The following is a 16,001-nucleotide window of genomic DNA, read 5'->3' on the forward strand; positions in this document are numbered from 1 at the left end:
CCCGTGGAAGTAAATAACGATCGGTCCCTTACACTTGGAAGTTCCATATCAAGCATTGAACGAGGTATGGATTTTGTCAGTTCTATAACAGACTTTTTAGTATTTATGGTTACGGCTCTCTATTCTTACTTTGGACTTTGCGAAGTCCTTTTTTGTTTGTGTCCTGTGGAAAAATAGCTTCCATCACTTCTTTTCTTACGACTTTAATGAGTGTTCACTCTGTTTAAGTTTTGAATCTTCTCCAGGTTACTAGGACGGCTCTTTACTCTATTATGTGAAGAAATCTACGTCTCCAAAACAAGTTCTCTTAGAAATGCATCGTGACATGAAAAAAACTAGTAATAATCTAAGAGGAAGCCTATTTTAATTTTCTAATAAAAGAAAACCATATATATTTCTAACAGACATATATATTTCTAACAGGAACACTTATAGTTTGTTAGTTCTTTAGATTCTGCATTAGGTAATTTATTCATAATGTACTTCAATCTGATGATCGCTAGGCGTGAAGCTTGCAAGTAACTTTAGTGAGTTCCGCTATAGGCTCTATTTCCAGTCGTCGCTAGGCCTTGTCGGCCCTACTAACGGTTGGATCAATGGTCACACACGCTTGTCCGTGACGTCACGCCGATTATTCAACTTCTTTGCATCTATTCGTGCTATATAACACCAATAAACACTCAAAAAGGTAAAAGAATACTTGAGGATGTAAACTTTACTCCAAATCAGCGTTTCAAATCCCGACTGATCTCGCTAATGGGCAATGTAAGAAGACAAAGCCAACAGATGTCAACACTACTCTCCCACGTCACAGGCCCGTTGGCTAGGGAAGAGGGGAGGGGGAACTCCCACACGCCGGCTATTTTCCCCTGTTTGATGAGTATTCCAAGAGCAACAAAAAATAGATGAAATAATAATAATAAAAAAACCGTCCTTCACGTTCGAAGCTCTGCGCTTGTACGCGACCGCAAAGCACGACGGATGTATGAGAAAAAAGGACATTATCATTGCCATCAGAATGTTTGATTTCTTCTCTCTCTGTCGTTTTATAATGGGAAGGTGCGTTTTCGATAAAGAAAGTGTCAGAAAAAAGTGTTAACACATAAAATAGTAACAGAAACATATTTTTGCTGTGAATAGTTTAACTACTGTAGCCAAAACTAATTATATAAACCAACCTATTATAAGTTTTAAAAAAGCGTGCAGCGTTACCTTAAAAGTGCGAAAAAGACTATTTCTTCAAAAACAGTCACTCTAGAAGATAAGTGTGAGCATGCAAATGTGTTGACGAAAGGTATTCTAAAAACATATATAAATATAATACTTAATACTCAATATATATACTAAATATTACTTTACATTACATTAAATTATATATTTAAAATAATCTCTTTGAATTATGTTATCTAATTTCAGAATTACAAAACACCACAAGATGTCTGAGGGCAAGCCTTTTTCTGACTGGGGCGTGGCCGAGTGGGACGCTATTTGCAGGGTGTGGTCCAACCTTCCCGACATATTCTGGTTCCTGATTAGCTGGGGGGTGACCATGATCCCGCTGACACCAGACCAGAAGATTCATTTACTGAAAGTATGTAACGATATTTCGTACTTGCTCGGGGACAGCAAGATGATGATGTGTGTGTATTTGAATGCGGGCGACACATTTTTTAAAATAGCGCAGTATGAAAATGCAATGTCATGTTATACAGCTGCTATGGAAATAGCGAAATCAAATGATGACATTCAGACTCAAGCAGCTTGTTATCGATTGATGGGTGACGTGACAGGTGACGTGAGTGGTCAAGCTGAAGCATACCATGGTATGGGTAATGTGCACTTTAACCAGGGCAAGTACGAGGACGCATTGAATAACTACCAACACGCACTTAGTCTATTTCAAAAGATAGGTGACGAGAGAGGTCAACCTAATGCATACCTGGGTATTGGTAGTGTGCACAGGTCTCATGGCAAGTACGAGGACGCAATGAATAACTACCAACACGCACTTAGTCTATTTCAAAAGACAGGTGACGTGAATGGTCAAGCTAAAGCATACCATAATATGGGTAATGTGCACAACTCTCAGGGCAAGGACGAGGACGCAATGAATAACTACCAACACGCACTTAGTCTATTTCAAAAGACAGGTGACGAGCGTGGTCAAGCTAAGGCATACTATGGTATGGGTTTTGTGCACAGCTCTCAGGGCAAGTACGAGGACGCATTGAATCACTACCAACACGCACTTAGTCTATTTCAAAAGGCAGGTAACCAGCAGGATCAAGTTAACACATACAACAATATGGCGAGTATTCACGGAGAAATGTGTAAATACGAGGAGGAGAAGAAATGCATTCGTCAAGCAATCAGTCTTACTGCAACGTTAGAGAACGTGCCGCCCAACCTAGGGGTGCGTGGAGGACTATACACGAAAAGTGGAGACTTTAACGAGGCGAACAAGTGTTACGAAAAGCAGCTTGATTTATGTTTAATGAATGGCGACGTAGTTGGGCAAGCACAGACACATGTAATGATGGGTACACTGCACCTGTCTCAAAGTAACTACGATAAGGCTATGGAGTGCTACCAACAAGCGCGAGATAAGTACGAGAAGAATGGTAGCACGTATAGCCAAAATAAGCAATCAATATTGTATTGGATGATGGCTGAAGTGAATTTTTTTCGTCTTAACTACAAGGAGGCACTTGAGTACTTCCGGCTTGCAGAAAATTATTCTCCGAAAACTAGAACTCGCTTACTTTCTAATATATACCAGGGTATCGGCAAGTTGTATGTCTGTATGTACCAGTTTGGAGATGCGGAATCGTATCTTTTAAAAAGCTTCATTTGTTACGAGCAAATCTTCACTAATCTTGGAAAGCTAGAAGACGTAAAAACTAATATCGTAGATACCTATATTGAGGCATATCACTGGCTAGTCTTTGTGTCAGTTGTACTCGGGAAAAAGAGCCAAGCCTTGTTGGTGTCAGAGCAAGGAAGATCGCGCGCCCTTAGTGAAAACCTTCAAACCAAATATGGACTTCAAGGAGATGCAACAAAGAGCTCATTAGACCAAGAAGTATGTTTGTTAGTCAGTGGTACCTCGCCCTCGTTTGTTGTTGTATCATTGAGTGATAAATACCTTCACTTATTCACTCTCTCATCTCTAACTCCGTTAGTTGTACATCCCGCAGCAATGAAAATGACAGATGAAGCGGAACAATGGCTATCTCTTTTCAGATACCTGATCAACAAAGTTATATGTGATGCAAATCTGCACGTCCGTCAAAATCGCGATGATACTTTTGAAGACAGATCGCTGGACCTGGACTATGATGACGAGTCTGAACAACAACACGTACTGACAGAACTCGCAAGGGTAACACTAGGGTCCAAGGGCTCAGAGAAGACGAATGAAATCGGAGGCGAATCAAGCGGAAACAGAAAAGACAAGAGTGTCGCCAAGATGTGGGGCGGAGATAGTGAGTGTCACCTTGCTACCAGGTCTCCTTTACCACATACCACAGGAAAACCGAAGGCGAGTGACGAGGGTACTAGCGGTAAAGTACCACAGGAGCACGAAGAAGACGTCTGTTCGCCACTCCCAATAGGCAGTGCCGAGACACAGAGAGGGTCCGGTCTACTAAAAGAACTGTACCGGATACTAATTGAACCAATTGAGAAGGAACTCACCCAAGTTGAAGTCGTGTTTGTTCCTGAAGGAGTTACGTTCATGGTTCCATTCGGCGCTCTGCAGTCGCCAGACGGGAGATTCCTCGCTGAGAAAAAGGCAATTCGTACTGGCCCATCACTCACTACTCTTAAGTTACTGCGAGAATGTCCTGAAGACAAGCACTGCAGACGTGGTGTACTTGTCGTTGCGAATCCAAGATCGAACGCAAACGTATTTACACGCAACAGGAATGGAGCCGACGTGGTGATGTCTTTTCACGAGAGGTTTGCAAATCTCCCTGCAGCAAGTAAGGAAGCTATCAAGATCAGAGAAATACTTCCCGACGTGACATGTTTGATCGAGTACCAAGCGACCAAGAATGCGGTGATGCAGAGTCTCCAGAAAGGCGTCGGTGTTATCCACATCGCTTCGCACGGTGACTCAAAGACGGGTGAAATATTAGTCGCACCAGAACCACGCATGGATAAGCATGATATCGCCGAAAAAGAGGAATACCTCCTGACGATGAAGGAAATCAGCTCGTGTCAGATCAACGCAAGTCTGGTCGTGCTCAGCTGCTGTCATAGCGGCAGAGGCCAGATCAGAGCCGAGGGCGTGATGGGTCTGGCGCGAGCGTTCCTCGCTGCAGGAGCTCGCTCCGTGCTCGCAACGCTGTGGACTATTGGCGACAATGCCACACTGGAGTTCATGGAGCGCTTTTATCGTCACCTGGCCAGCGGATTGTCAACTAGTGCCAGTCTCAAGCGGACAATCCGGGACACCATCTCAATGAATGATAAATACAGCCACCCCTATTACTGGGGCGCGTTTGTTCTCGTCGGTGATGACGTCACTATACGGTAGAGACGTAGAAGGAAAGTTTCAAGAAACTCTGGAACCCTGCAACACAGGGAACTCGGAGGAGTAAGCTCAGCTTGACTTGTTTTCATATTCGTTTTCATATTCGTAGCTTATCTATGAAACAATCTAGTTGAGTGTAACCAAGTTAACAAAATAAAACAAAAAGGTTGTGAACAGGCACGTACCCAGGATTGGCTGAGGATTGGTGCGCAGTCATAGGAATCATTTAGAAAAAGCACAGTATTCGAAGATTTCTTAATAAGAAATGACCCCCTTTTGGGCCACAAAGAGGGGGGGGGGATGCGTGCGCATTCTGCGGAGGGAGCGAATGTTTTTTGAGGGAACCCTTAAAAGCATTCACGAAGGCTTGTATTCTTTGATAATAATAACCGAGTTAAATTTCACTTTGCTAATTCCGCTTATTAATCAAATCCAGATTATTAGTAAATAATCACAAAATTTAATTCTTCTTAGAATGTAAGAAATCCATTGCTATAACTGCAGATTAAGATACGGTTTTTCATCTTTTTTCTTTATTAATTATTATAAAGTATATCCTATATTTTGATGCTCTTTGCATAGGATCAAATAAGTATAATAATAATGATATTAATTGTATAGTAGAGACTAGTGTTTGGCCATATTATAGTATTTGTAGGAATAGAAGAGGAAATAAAATGTAAATACAAGTGTTGGACCCGCTGTTACAACTGCAGACGCAGATGTAGATGTTACACCTACATTGCTGCGTCCACGCTATCGTTCCTTTTATAACATACCGCTACAGATCGGTACCCAGGGTTTTTCATGAGGTGGGGAGGGGGGGGGGGGGTTCGAAAACCTAAGAAAGTGAACCTTTTCACTGGAGGAAGAAGGGCGGAAATGTTTTATGTTCTAGGGATAACACCGTTCTCATGATGTTGCGCGCGCATCCCAAATACAATAGACTGGCGGGCCACAGCTGATCTGAAATGGCGTACAAAGTGGAGTTTACAGACGAAGCTCTAGAAAGTGCTGACATAGTGCTTCTTTTGCAGTGTTTTGGACCTAGAGTCAAATTTCCCTTTGTCCGCATCATTTTGGATCAGCTATGGCCCGCCAGTCTGTGGCATTTTGGACGCGCACGGAAGATCACAAAAACGGTTCTTGTACCTGTCGCTGTTGGGATATCGCAAATGCACAAATGTTCTTATAATAATAAGCACGTGATAAGGGGGGGGGGGGGGGGGGGGTTTAGGGCATGCTTTCTCCCTGGGACTTTCAACTCCTGCATTTTCCACAAGCTTTATAAACGACAATTCTTCAGGGGAAGATCCCTATAAATTACTTCAGGAATAGCACTCCTACTCATGCCGCATGTCCGCTGCTATAAAATCAAGTACCACTGCCAGCTGGGGCGAAATAACTAAGGGAAAATGGTCAGCTAAATGGGTAAACGAATCCAAGCTCAAAGTTGTAGCCTGAGGCCTTTTCCACCTGTGTGCATTACTACGCGACCACCGGAACTCGATCGGCGATTGGAGAATCGCCAATTCCAGCGGTAGCGTAGCAATTCATACAGTGATATATTCTTTCTGTATTTTAGGTACAAATTTTGTTTTACCTCGGATATTTGGGGGGGGAGGTGTGGGTAAATTTTGCTCTCTCAAAGCTGTTGTTATACATGTCACTGGATTTACTAGTGACTAAAGCTAATATCATACATTTATCATTGCTTTGAGCACATACATGTGTGACCGGGTGGTATTTTGGGTTATTTTAGATTTTGCAAAAACTTTAAGTAAGCGATTTTTGGATTGCGATTATAATTGTTTTACGTATTTTACTGATTGTTTCTCAAACGTGATTCTAATTCGATCCGTTCACGTTTAGGAATTTATTTTCAACATGTTTCAAATTCCTTTAGATTAGTATCAATAGCTTGATAGTGCTAATTAAATCAAGAAAGCGTCCTTTTACCATTTCCCAGGAAGATTAGTTTCTAAATTTGACAGGACAATGGACGCTGAGTAATTTGAACGGTAGTAAATGTTAGCGTCCCTAGAAAAATGCGCGTCCCCAAGCGAGTATAAAAGCAGCTGTTTTTACAGTATTAGTTAGTTTTTTTTTTAATTTGAAATAATAGCTTAAGATTGTATTCATCTTTATCTGTACTCTATATCAACCCCACGGAAAATATTATTATCAATATAGCAGATTTTACTGTTGGATGATTGAAAATGTAATTCAAGTGGATTTAGTTCGAAAATTAAAAATACGCCACCAAATTTTTTCGGCAGTAAAAGATTCGTACCACTAACCCAGAGACTGAAACTATCGGCTCATTCCTTTGGAGTCTCCTCAGCTGGTGCCTCATCTTGCGCAGGCGCGGTATCTTGTTCTACTGGGGCCTCGCTTGCAGGCTGGTCTGTCGGAGCTGGGTCTGTCTGGTTGTGCTTTTCTCTTGCTCGTAATCCTATGCACGTCTTCAGAATGTCTAAATGATTAAATTAAGTGTATTTTTTTCTTCTTTCCTTCTTTCGTTTTTAGAGCAAGCTACCAACATACTGACAGCAATGTTTCATTTATAGAATTTATGTGATTACGATGACTTGGGAGGCACAATTCCCGCCCTGTCCTTGAGGAACTAATTGAAGCAGATGAATTGCAAATTTCATATGGAATAAAAGAATGGATTACCATAATGACTTTCACCTCGTAATTATGCTGAAAACTGACACAAAACAAGTAAAGTTAAAGGTGCTTTCCAATTTTGCCAGTATAGACGTTAACAAATAATGAAATTATTAGTATCTGTGCACAACATGGTGGCATCATTTGTGTGGTTTTATTACTCGATATTCCATAATAATGAAATATTCAATATTCACGAGAAGTATCTAAGTGTTTATTTAGGCGACAATATCTCCAAAAATATTTGTCCGATTTCTGGGAAATGAAAGGGTTGTTTAGAGGAGGGTATGATAATTGTATGTGATTCAGAACAACTTGTGCTTGATATGAAACAGCGAACAGTTCCACCAACAATCATACACTAGAAAATTGATACCACACACTAAAAATTCAAGATCTTTCTCCGATTTTCCTATAAATGGCACCCATAAAATCCTGATAAATAAAGGACAATAAAAGTGATCACAATATGGGAGTAGTGGTTTTATTTCCCTGATCCCGGGAAAATCACTGTCATTTTAAGCTCAAACGGCGAATCAAGCAAATCACGCCGTATGTAATAAACCTTGATAAGATCACATAGTTATTAAGTTAGTGTTAACGCCTTTCGCTTAGTTACAATATTAGCAACAACATTCAAATTTGTGTTTACTGAAATTTGATACTTTAGCGTCACCACGCGCATATATAAGTCGACTCGCGTCCTTTTTGGCCAGTTCCTACCTGGTATATTCAAGGCAAGCATTTCTAGCAGTGTCTAGTGGTACAATCTTTGGTTTAATTTAGAGCCAAGCGGGAACGATATGTAAGTACCCATTATATTGTTCATCAGGCTTAGTGTCCGTTGGTGGGTCATATATGTTTACATGTGCGAGATTATCATCTACAATGTACAATCTACGACTTTATTACAAATCTTCTGGAAATGCAACAGCTAGAGAGATCTATTTTACAGGGACGCCCACTCTAGGTTAGAGAGCATGAGGTTCTAACAATTTGGTCTTTATGCCTTGACTGCATGTAAGTTGTTTAGGATAATTATGCAATTTATGTTCTACTTTATTCCATGATTAGAGTTCAAATATTATTGTAAGCTCTACCAGGGCCACAAAGGCACATTTATGCATGTATGTTTTTTCCCACGCGCTTTTGATGTAAAATTCCTAATTTTAGATTCAATTAATTATATTTCACTTTACGATCGTTTTACAATAAAATCACCATAATCATCGAGTTGGTTTTCCGTGGTTTTCCGTATTTTCGACCCGTAAAATTCGCCGCTCAATTTTCCCGACTTTGGCTGGCCCAGTGGCATATAAAGTTTGGAACTCCTTCCCAGGCCGCTCGCGCTGGTCATAGTTACACCGCAGTTGTAAATAAGTTTATCCGAACGGAAAAGTACGGATTTCTATCAAAGTATCCAATCATAAACTATAGAAGAAAGACTGCCATAATGCAGAGCTCCAGACAGTCGCACTCAAATAACGGAGATATCATTCTCGAAATGTATGTAGAAATCATTACACATTCCTGTAAATGGTTAATTGTTTGGCATCTTTATGGAAACATTTAGCACGAAAAACGGTATCCGGCAATCGCTGATTGGAGCGGAACTATATATAAACATTCTGTTTTCCTTCTGTTGGAATTTGCTGGTCAAAGAAGATATCTCTATTATCCAGAAAGAGTGCGATTTTTTGTGATAACAATCCACGTCCGCCATTTTGATCGTCATAGCGCGCAGTGAAATGCGCATGCGCAACAGAATAGTCCCTTTTTGCACGACTAAGGCATGAGAATAAAAAAAATAAATAAATAAGAACTTCAAACAAAGCTTGGGATAGAGTAAAAATTTGATCATTGTTCAATTTAATTTGTTTAATCATAACCTTTTCATAACTAGATTCCTGTGTATTTTCCTCTTGAGAAAGACATGACGCAATGCTTTTGCATACTAATAAGGGGAGTCCCCGCCAATCTGACTTTCACTTTCGCTAGTAGAATTTCCTGTTTGAGTGTTTAGCGGGGCTCACATTTACTCAGTTCACTGGCTTTTGGACTTATAGAGCCTGCACCGCCTAACTCATCAATAGCAGGCTTCATCATTTCTTTATTGCATTAGCTTCCGCCAAAACCAGCACAAGCGGTAAGCTGATTTGTCGGTTGTGATTCCGTTCTCTTATTTGCTAGTGTCATGGCTATTTTATCTTCTCACTTTTGTAATTGTGTAGTTCCAGAAAATATCCATACCCCCCATGGAGGGATTTTGAAACTCCGGAGGGGGTGGGGGGTGAAACTCCCAGGAATTTCCAGAGGGGAAGACGGGTGAAATGTCCTTTTTCCTTCATAGTTGCCGTATTTATTTTTTTTCCAGCGGGTTGGAAATTCCAGAGGGGTGGGGGTTCATACCTCAGAACCCCTCCTTGGGGGAGGGGGTATGAATATTTTCTAGAACTACACATTCAGCCTTCGCATAGCCGTTTTCACCCGATCGACTTGTACAATAAGGACTTAAATCATCAATCAGGATTTGACACGAGTGGTGGGTATTGAGTGCTTTCTCAGTAAAAATTCGTAGACAGCATTTAGCGTTCCATGGTAATTCTCTAGGGTTAGGGGGGCACGATATAAGAGACATTAAGAAAACTGGGGGGGGGGGCACGATTAAAGAGACCTCAGAAAACTTGGGGGGGGGGCACGATATAAGAGACCTTAGAAAACTGGGGGGGGGGGGGGGCACGATATAAGAGACATTAAGAAAACTGGAAGAGGGGGTCACAGCCATATTTGTAACATATCACAGGCGTTCCATGGGTTTGCCTTCGTTGATGTAGAATTGCACAGTCTATTTGTCATCATCTCTCGTAATATGTGTGGTCTGAAATGAAGATCGATCTTTGTGTCTTGTGTGTTTTGTTTACATTCGTTTTAAGGCAAATAGAGAATAGGAGCCAAGGCCAGCAACTCTCGAATAATCAACGCGTCAGATATCGCATACAAGATCAAATCTAACTTTAGACGATCATGCTGATCATGAAGTCGGGCCAGCTCCATGAAAGTGGAATAAAAATGCGTAATAAACATTTTATGAAATAAAAGATTGTAAGGAAATTGGTGTTTAATAAATCGTTTAATTGTCATCATCGCAATTTACAATGAAAAAGAACAACTTATTGATTTACTATAGTAAATAAGCTGTAAAAATATAAATAAGTCATTTTTTTATGCTTTCCATTGTTATGAACAATGAGGACATCTGCATCATAAATGTTACCTCTTATGATACTCAGGGATAACTTTGCACGCTTTGCACCTTTGGGCCTCCTGTGCTATCGGACCTCATGATATCTATGACCTCACGTGGTTGCGTTCGTAAAGCATCATGGGGACTATATACGACGTTACCAGATAGATTGAAGAAAAGGTAAAACCATAGTCGGGTCGCCTATGGCTAGCCCCACTAAACCCCATACTTGAAGCCGAAGTGCACTTCTGTTCAAACATACCTTGGCGCTGATTGGCTAATCTAAACCATGTTGCATTCCTAAGTATTCCTTTGAGAACTGAACAAGGAAGGGATGTCTAGAGGTCAGAGACTTAGCTCCAACACGCCAATTCTCGAGTAGAAAGGAATTAGGGGCGAGCGTGAAACGCGCCAGGAATAAAGACCAAAAACCCGTTGATCTGCCTGAAGTATTCGGTATTTTTATGTTTCTTGTCATACCTTTCACAACACGGGCACAGAACAAATTGCAGATATACATATAATACCACAAGTATCCCAGTCAACCCTGCGCTCAGGATCTAGTTTTAGACTCCCCCTTGCCCCTATAGGTCTAGGAGCGTCGAGTTTTGCATTTCTTAACCAGTAGGAATTTTTTCCTGTTGCAACAAAGAACTCTCAAAATCTCGATGGTATCATGAGAAGATGAACTGTTTTAAAAAACAACAACAATCATTTGTTGCACTTTGAATCTCATAACCTTAATTTCCTAGCATATCATACCATACCCCAGTTGAATCTGTCTATATTAGGTTCTAAAACGCATATTATTATGGATAGATACCTGTGTATTTTCCTCTTGAGAAAGCCTGGTACCCACATGACGTAATGTTTCTGCATACTAATAAGGGGAGTCCCCCGCCAATCCTTTCACTTTCACTTAGTAGAATTTCCTTTTTGCGTGTTTAGCGAGGTTCACATTTACTGGCTTTTGGACTTATAGAACCTGCGTGTTACCGTCTACCATCGCTTAAATTGTCAATAGCAAGCTTCATCATTGTATTGACATTTTAGCGTCAATAGCCAACACAAGCGGTAAGCTGAATTTGGTTGTCGGTTGTGACTCCGTTACTTGGTTGCTTGTGTTATGGCTAACTTTTCCTCTGTCTTTTGAACCTCAGCCTTCGTGAAGCCGTCTTCATTCGCTCGACTTGTGCAAAGAGAGCTTTATCACTTCTTTTTTGTTCTTTTCACCTCCGGGATTTGATTTGATTGGTGAGTACCTTCTCAGTTAAATGTCGTAATCAGCACTAGCGAGCCCTGCTAATTCTCTCCTGTTTCACTGTCTTTTCTCCCTTCGCCTAATAGGCTAGATTAAACACACAATACTGTTTGTAATATAGATAAACATATATATTGGGTACATAGATTTATAGGTTGTATATTAACATTAAAATAAATATAGGACATATACCGTAATGATTTGAATATGCGCCCTCTTTTAAATAAGCGTCACTCTCAAAACAATATGCAAAAAATGAGAGCCCCTACTGAAGCGAGGCTATAGTTCTGTATGTTTGCCAGATTATGCAAAAATCGGGCGAATTCTTTGGCTCCAACATTTCACGAGTTTGTTGCTTTTTAGCGCATTTGGGTCCCATATCAACTCTAATTTCCAACTCTTTCGCACCTAATAACATCTTGCGCGTAAGTTAATCTAAGAAGAAACCTGTTTCATAGTTTGTTGTTGATAAAAGGAAATTATATTTCTAAGAAGATAGAGAAACCCTGTTCGCACCATGGAACTACCATGGTTGTACCACGGTTAGGATACTTTGTCAGCGATTTCTTAATAAAATAACCAAAAATGCATTCCCAATTTGTATTGAATATTGTATTCAGCGAATAAAATATCTCTAACCTTTGTGCGAAATGTCTCCTGCCTCCCAATTCAGCGAAATCCTTTTTCGTTATATTTCTATTTCTCTTGTCTAAAAACCCACGCGATGGTTGTTTTCAACTCTTCAAACATTTGAACAGTACTGAGTAACCATAGCGTCTTGAGTGTTCGTGACTAGCCCGAACGCTCTCCGAGCCTAACTTCGTATTTAGGTTCTATATAAAATAGGAAGGGAGTGAAGCAACGCTCGATTCCATTGTTCGAAAACCTGCCTAGTTACGGCCAATGTTGTGATGTTGGTGTGAGACATGATTGATGAGTGACAGCTCACTTTCTCTTTGAACTTTTACCTCGCTGCCGACACACGCCTACCCTGGTCCCAGAGCCTTGAGCATCTCCAAGGCTCTGGGACCAGGGTAACACACGCCCGACCTCATATAAGCATTTTTCTTACAAGATGTATCTAGCCCACCGTTCTACGTTATTGCAATGCCTAGTTACCAGAATACTTTCTGCATAATTTAAAACTGTGTCATGGCCGCCATCTTAAATCTTAAGATTCCAGCTCTCAGATCAATGTTATTTGTGGAGTTAAAGGCCCGATTCGCGATTCGATAACTGTATATTTTACCATAGCCTCAATTTCTACCAAGTTATTGTGGAAAATTATCTCAGCTTGGATTGATTTCGCTTTATTTACTTGTGTTAATACATTTGCAACCCGAATAGACCCGATACACGTGAGGGTCGAGATTAGAGTTAATGTGCTGACTGCTTTACACTTACACATACAGTTTACCTTAAGACTTAATTGAATGTGCACTGGACACTCATGAATGGTCTTGAGGTATTTACCTTTATTGCTTTATCTATTTTGAAGTTGAAGTAGTTTGAAGTAGTTTGTCGATGAATGAATTCCAAAGAATAGGCTACTTAGATCGGACACTTGACCGGGTACTCATAAGATGAATTTTATTTTCTTACTATAAAATATCTTAATCTCTGTCATTGAATGTCATATCATTTTTACCACTTCGATTCCAATTAAGTACAGAATATGTGTGACTTAAATTGAGACAAGTTCCATCAGAATATCAAGCAGTTTTCATCAATACTTAAGTGTCAAAAGTCTTGCACTAGAACAGTTAAAATCCTGCTGCTTTGGCTTTGGTATCTATTTAGAGGTAAACATAAAAATTAAGTCTATGAAAATTATTTTGGTACTTTGGCGCTTTTTTTTTTGGGTGCTTCCTTTAGATGAGTATTGTTATTTTCCTTAACACATTGACCCCTCAACCGGCCTGTACCGGCTTTGGGAAGTACCCACAACCCAAAAAATTCATAAATTCAAAATAAACACAACAAGATGAAGATACTCAGGCATCAGTCTAAGGGATAAATGGTCTTGCAGATATGCATCCAGCCAAGGTGTTGGCATCTACTCTTAAGCCAAATAATAGCACAGGTTCTTTGACAAATCTCAAATCGAACAAGGAGAGAAAAGCAGAATCACCCCTCTCAATAAAATGCTCAAAATACCACACAAGGGAGAGAGATCAGCAAACACAGCTCAAGACACAAATAGATACCTTTATTCTGATCCTCCAGGTACATTTCCTTGGCCTCAAAACACAATGTCCATTCCTTGAAGGATTGAACAACCACGAAAATATCTTTACGTATTGCAAAGCATTCTGGGAGATCCAGGGGAAAATTCACGAGGGGAGGGCCAGTCAACACTCCTCTCCCCAAAGTCAGATGGTTTTTTATAAGTCTTTTCACCCCGAAGCCAAACAAATCAATTCCAGGTCATACAGACCCAGAATAGCAGTGTAAACAATTTTGCAATCAATTTGGTTTCAGAAAAGACACCATTTAGGAGAGCTGTGGTGATTCATTAGAAAATTATTTTCTCATCCAGGCAAAGCCAAACAAGAAAAAATCATCATGAATCCACCTTTGCTTGCAAATATCCATAAGCAAAGCACTCAATTATGCCCCAAAAGACTTCATGATGTCCTGAGACACTCTCCTAATATGCTCATAGCTGTATTTTTGATGAAAAATACAAGCAACCATCAACTTGTGCTGGCTTCAGCACATCGACGAGGGATTGAAAGTGGGGACCGCAAAGCACTGTTGGAAAGCTTGGATACCGCTGACTAGGTGCAGCTGTGTTTGACTTTGACGGGCTGTATAAAACTCAGAATAGGGGGGGAGGTATCTGTTTTCAGTCTGTTTTTTCTAAATTCAGCTCCAAAAAAGCCAGGAGTCAATGGGTTAAATACCTTTATTTTTAATTGAATGTCATTTTATTTTTATGGAACATTTTTAATTAAATCTAGATAATTGTGCCGTCTTGAAAATATGTATATAATCTAATTTAAAGTCTGTATATTCTATAGCCCTCTCATCTGACTTCAAAATAAATAAATGTTGTTGTTTACTTTGCACTTACATAAATAAAATGATAATTTTCAATAAAATTATATTGTTAATACAATATGACTGGCTTTAGGTGTTAAAATAAATTTACCCCTAAGTGATTGCACATCAAGGGCTGTGAACCAAATAATTTTTTAAGAAATAACAATTTGAAAACACATTCTCAGCTTTCCTTAATTTTATTACTGTGCTAACTCTGCTTTGGGGATAGTATTTTTAAGATTTTTACCCCGTAAAAGATAGGACAATCAGCCCCATTCATGCAGCACACCTCAAGTCCACCCCCCACCTGAAAAGATGATGCTCTTACCTTTCTTACCCCAATTAGTGTTGTGATATGACAATTTCAATACAAACCAAGATTGTATATATATTTTATCATATACAAAGTGGGCAGTGAAATCTTTGTCATACATGTCAGAACACAGGGCCCAAACAAGTTGCAGATCTCAGGTATACCAGTCAACCCTGCGCGCAGGGTCTAGTTCAATTAGAGATATCATTTATATGTAAAGCTCTTCGATTTTCAGTATAATGATGTAAGATATGTCGATGTTTTGCAAGCCGCATACGACTTTTGCTTCGCTTCAGTTTTGCCTCGTAACTTGAATTACACGACATACCTGTTTCGAAAGGAACGTCTTGTTCGTCTCTCGCCAGACACTGTTTGGGATAGGGATACATGCACCCTTATGCTAATACTATATACATATTCATATAAATAAATCCGCATGCGGCGCAAATTCTAGAGGCTTGAGGCGTCCTAAGAGTGAATTTGTCTGCGAATTTTGCTGGAAACTTACCATTCGGTGCAGATTCGGACTAATTCTTGAATTAGCTTTGAACCAATTTAAAAAAAAGATCCTATTAAATTTTCTGAAGAAACACCAAATACGTTTTTAACTGTCATAAAGTGTTAACATAAATACTAGTACATTGTTAACCGTAATGCTAATAAAAAGAAATTGAAGAGCTTGGGCTTCCTGTGGATAAATCTAAATTCGTCTGTTATTCAGACTAGCTAATGAGGGGAATCCCCTACAAACGTTCGAGATTTGCAATTCAAATTTCCTACATTTATTTGTTTGTTCGTATTTTGTGCAAAGCATCATTTGATCTTCAACTACAGCCCTGATGTAGTGTCGAATTGTGCTTAAAGGCAAGTTGAACAAGGTGAAATCAAGTTAAAACTTTCGGGAAAGGAACCTCTATGTATCAAGCTT

At 39.9% G+C, this 16,001-nt stretch overlaps 1 protein-coding gene and 2 long non-coding RNA genes across 3 annotated transcripts in view; 2 read left to right on the forward strand and 1 right to left on the reverse strand.

The window, feature by feature from the left end:
- Positions 1 to 5,226, forward strand: part of LOC125573816 (tetratricopeptide repeat protein 28-like) — a 23,992-nt gene extending 18,766 nt beyond the window's left edge. Inside the window, exon 2 of the mRNA XM_048734598.1 lies at positions 1,791 to 5,226. Coding sequence (XP_048590555.1) covers positions 1,791 to 4,540 — 2,750 coding nt within the window. The 3' untranslated portion in view covers positions 4,541 to 5,226. The remainder of the gene's footprint in view (positions 1 to 1,790) is intronic.
- Positions 5,227 to 8,656: 3,430 nt separating this feature from the next.
- On the forward strand, positions 8,657 to 10,321 carry LOC116610267. The gene is made up of 3 exons (XR_007314271.1): positions 8,657 to 9,356; positions 9,585 to 9,752; positions 10,144 to 10,321. It is a non-coding gene; the product is annotated as an uncharacterized LOC116610267 (long non-coding RNA).
- A 1,066-nt stretch (positions 10,322 to 11,387) lies between these two features.
- Positions 11,388 to 12,678, reverse strand: LOC116601205. The gene is made up of 2 exons (XR_004289949.2): positions 12,355 to 12,678; positions 11,388 to 11,802 (listed from the first exon to the last, which is right to left on the reverse strand). It is a non-coding gene; the product is annotated as an uncharacterized LOC116601205 (long non-coding RNA).
- Positions 12,679 to 16,001: the final 3,323 nt, after the last annotated feature.

Source organism: Nematostella vectensis, chromosome 11 (genome assembly GCF_932526225.1).
Source record: "Nematostella vectensis chromosome 11, jaNemVect1.1, whole genome shotgun sequence".
In the NCBI taxonomy this organism is placed as follows: domain Eukaryota; kingdom Metazoa; phylum Cnidaria; class Anthozoa; order Actiniaria; family Edwardsiidae; genus Nematostella; species Nematostella vectensis.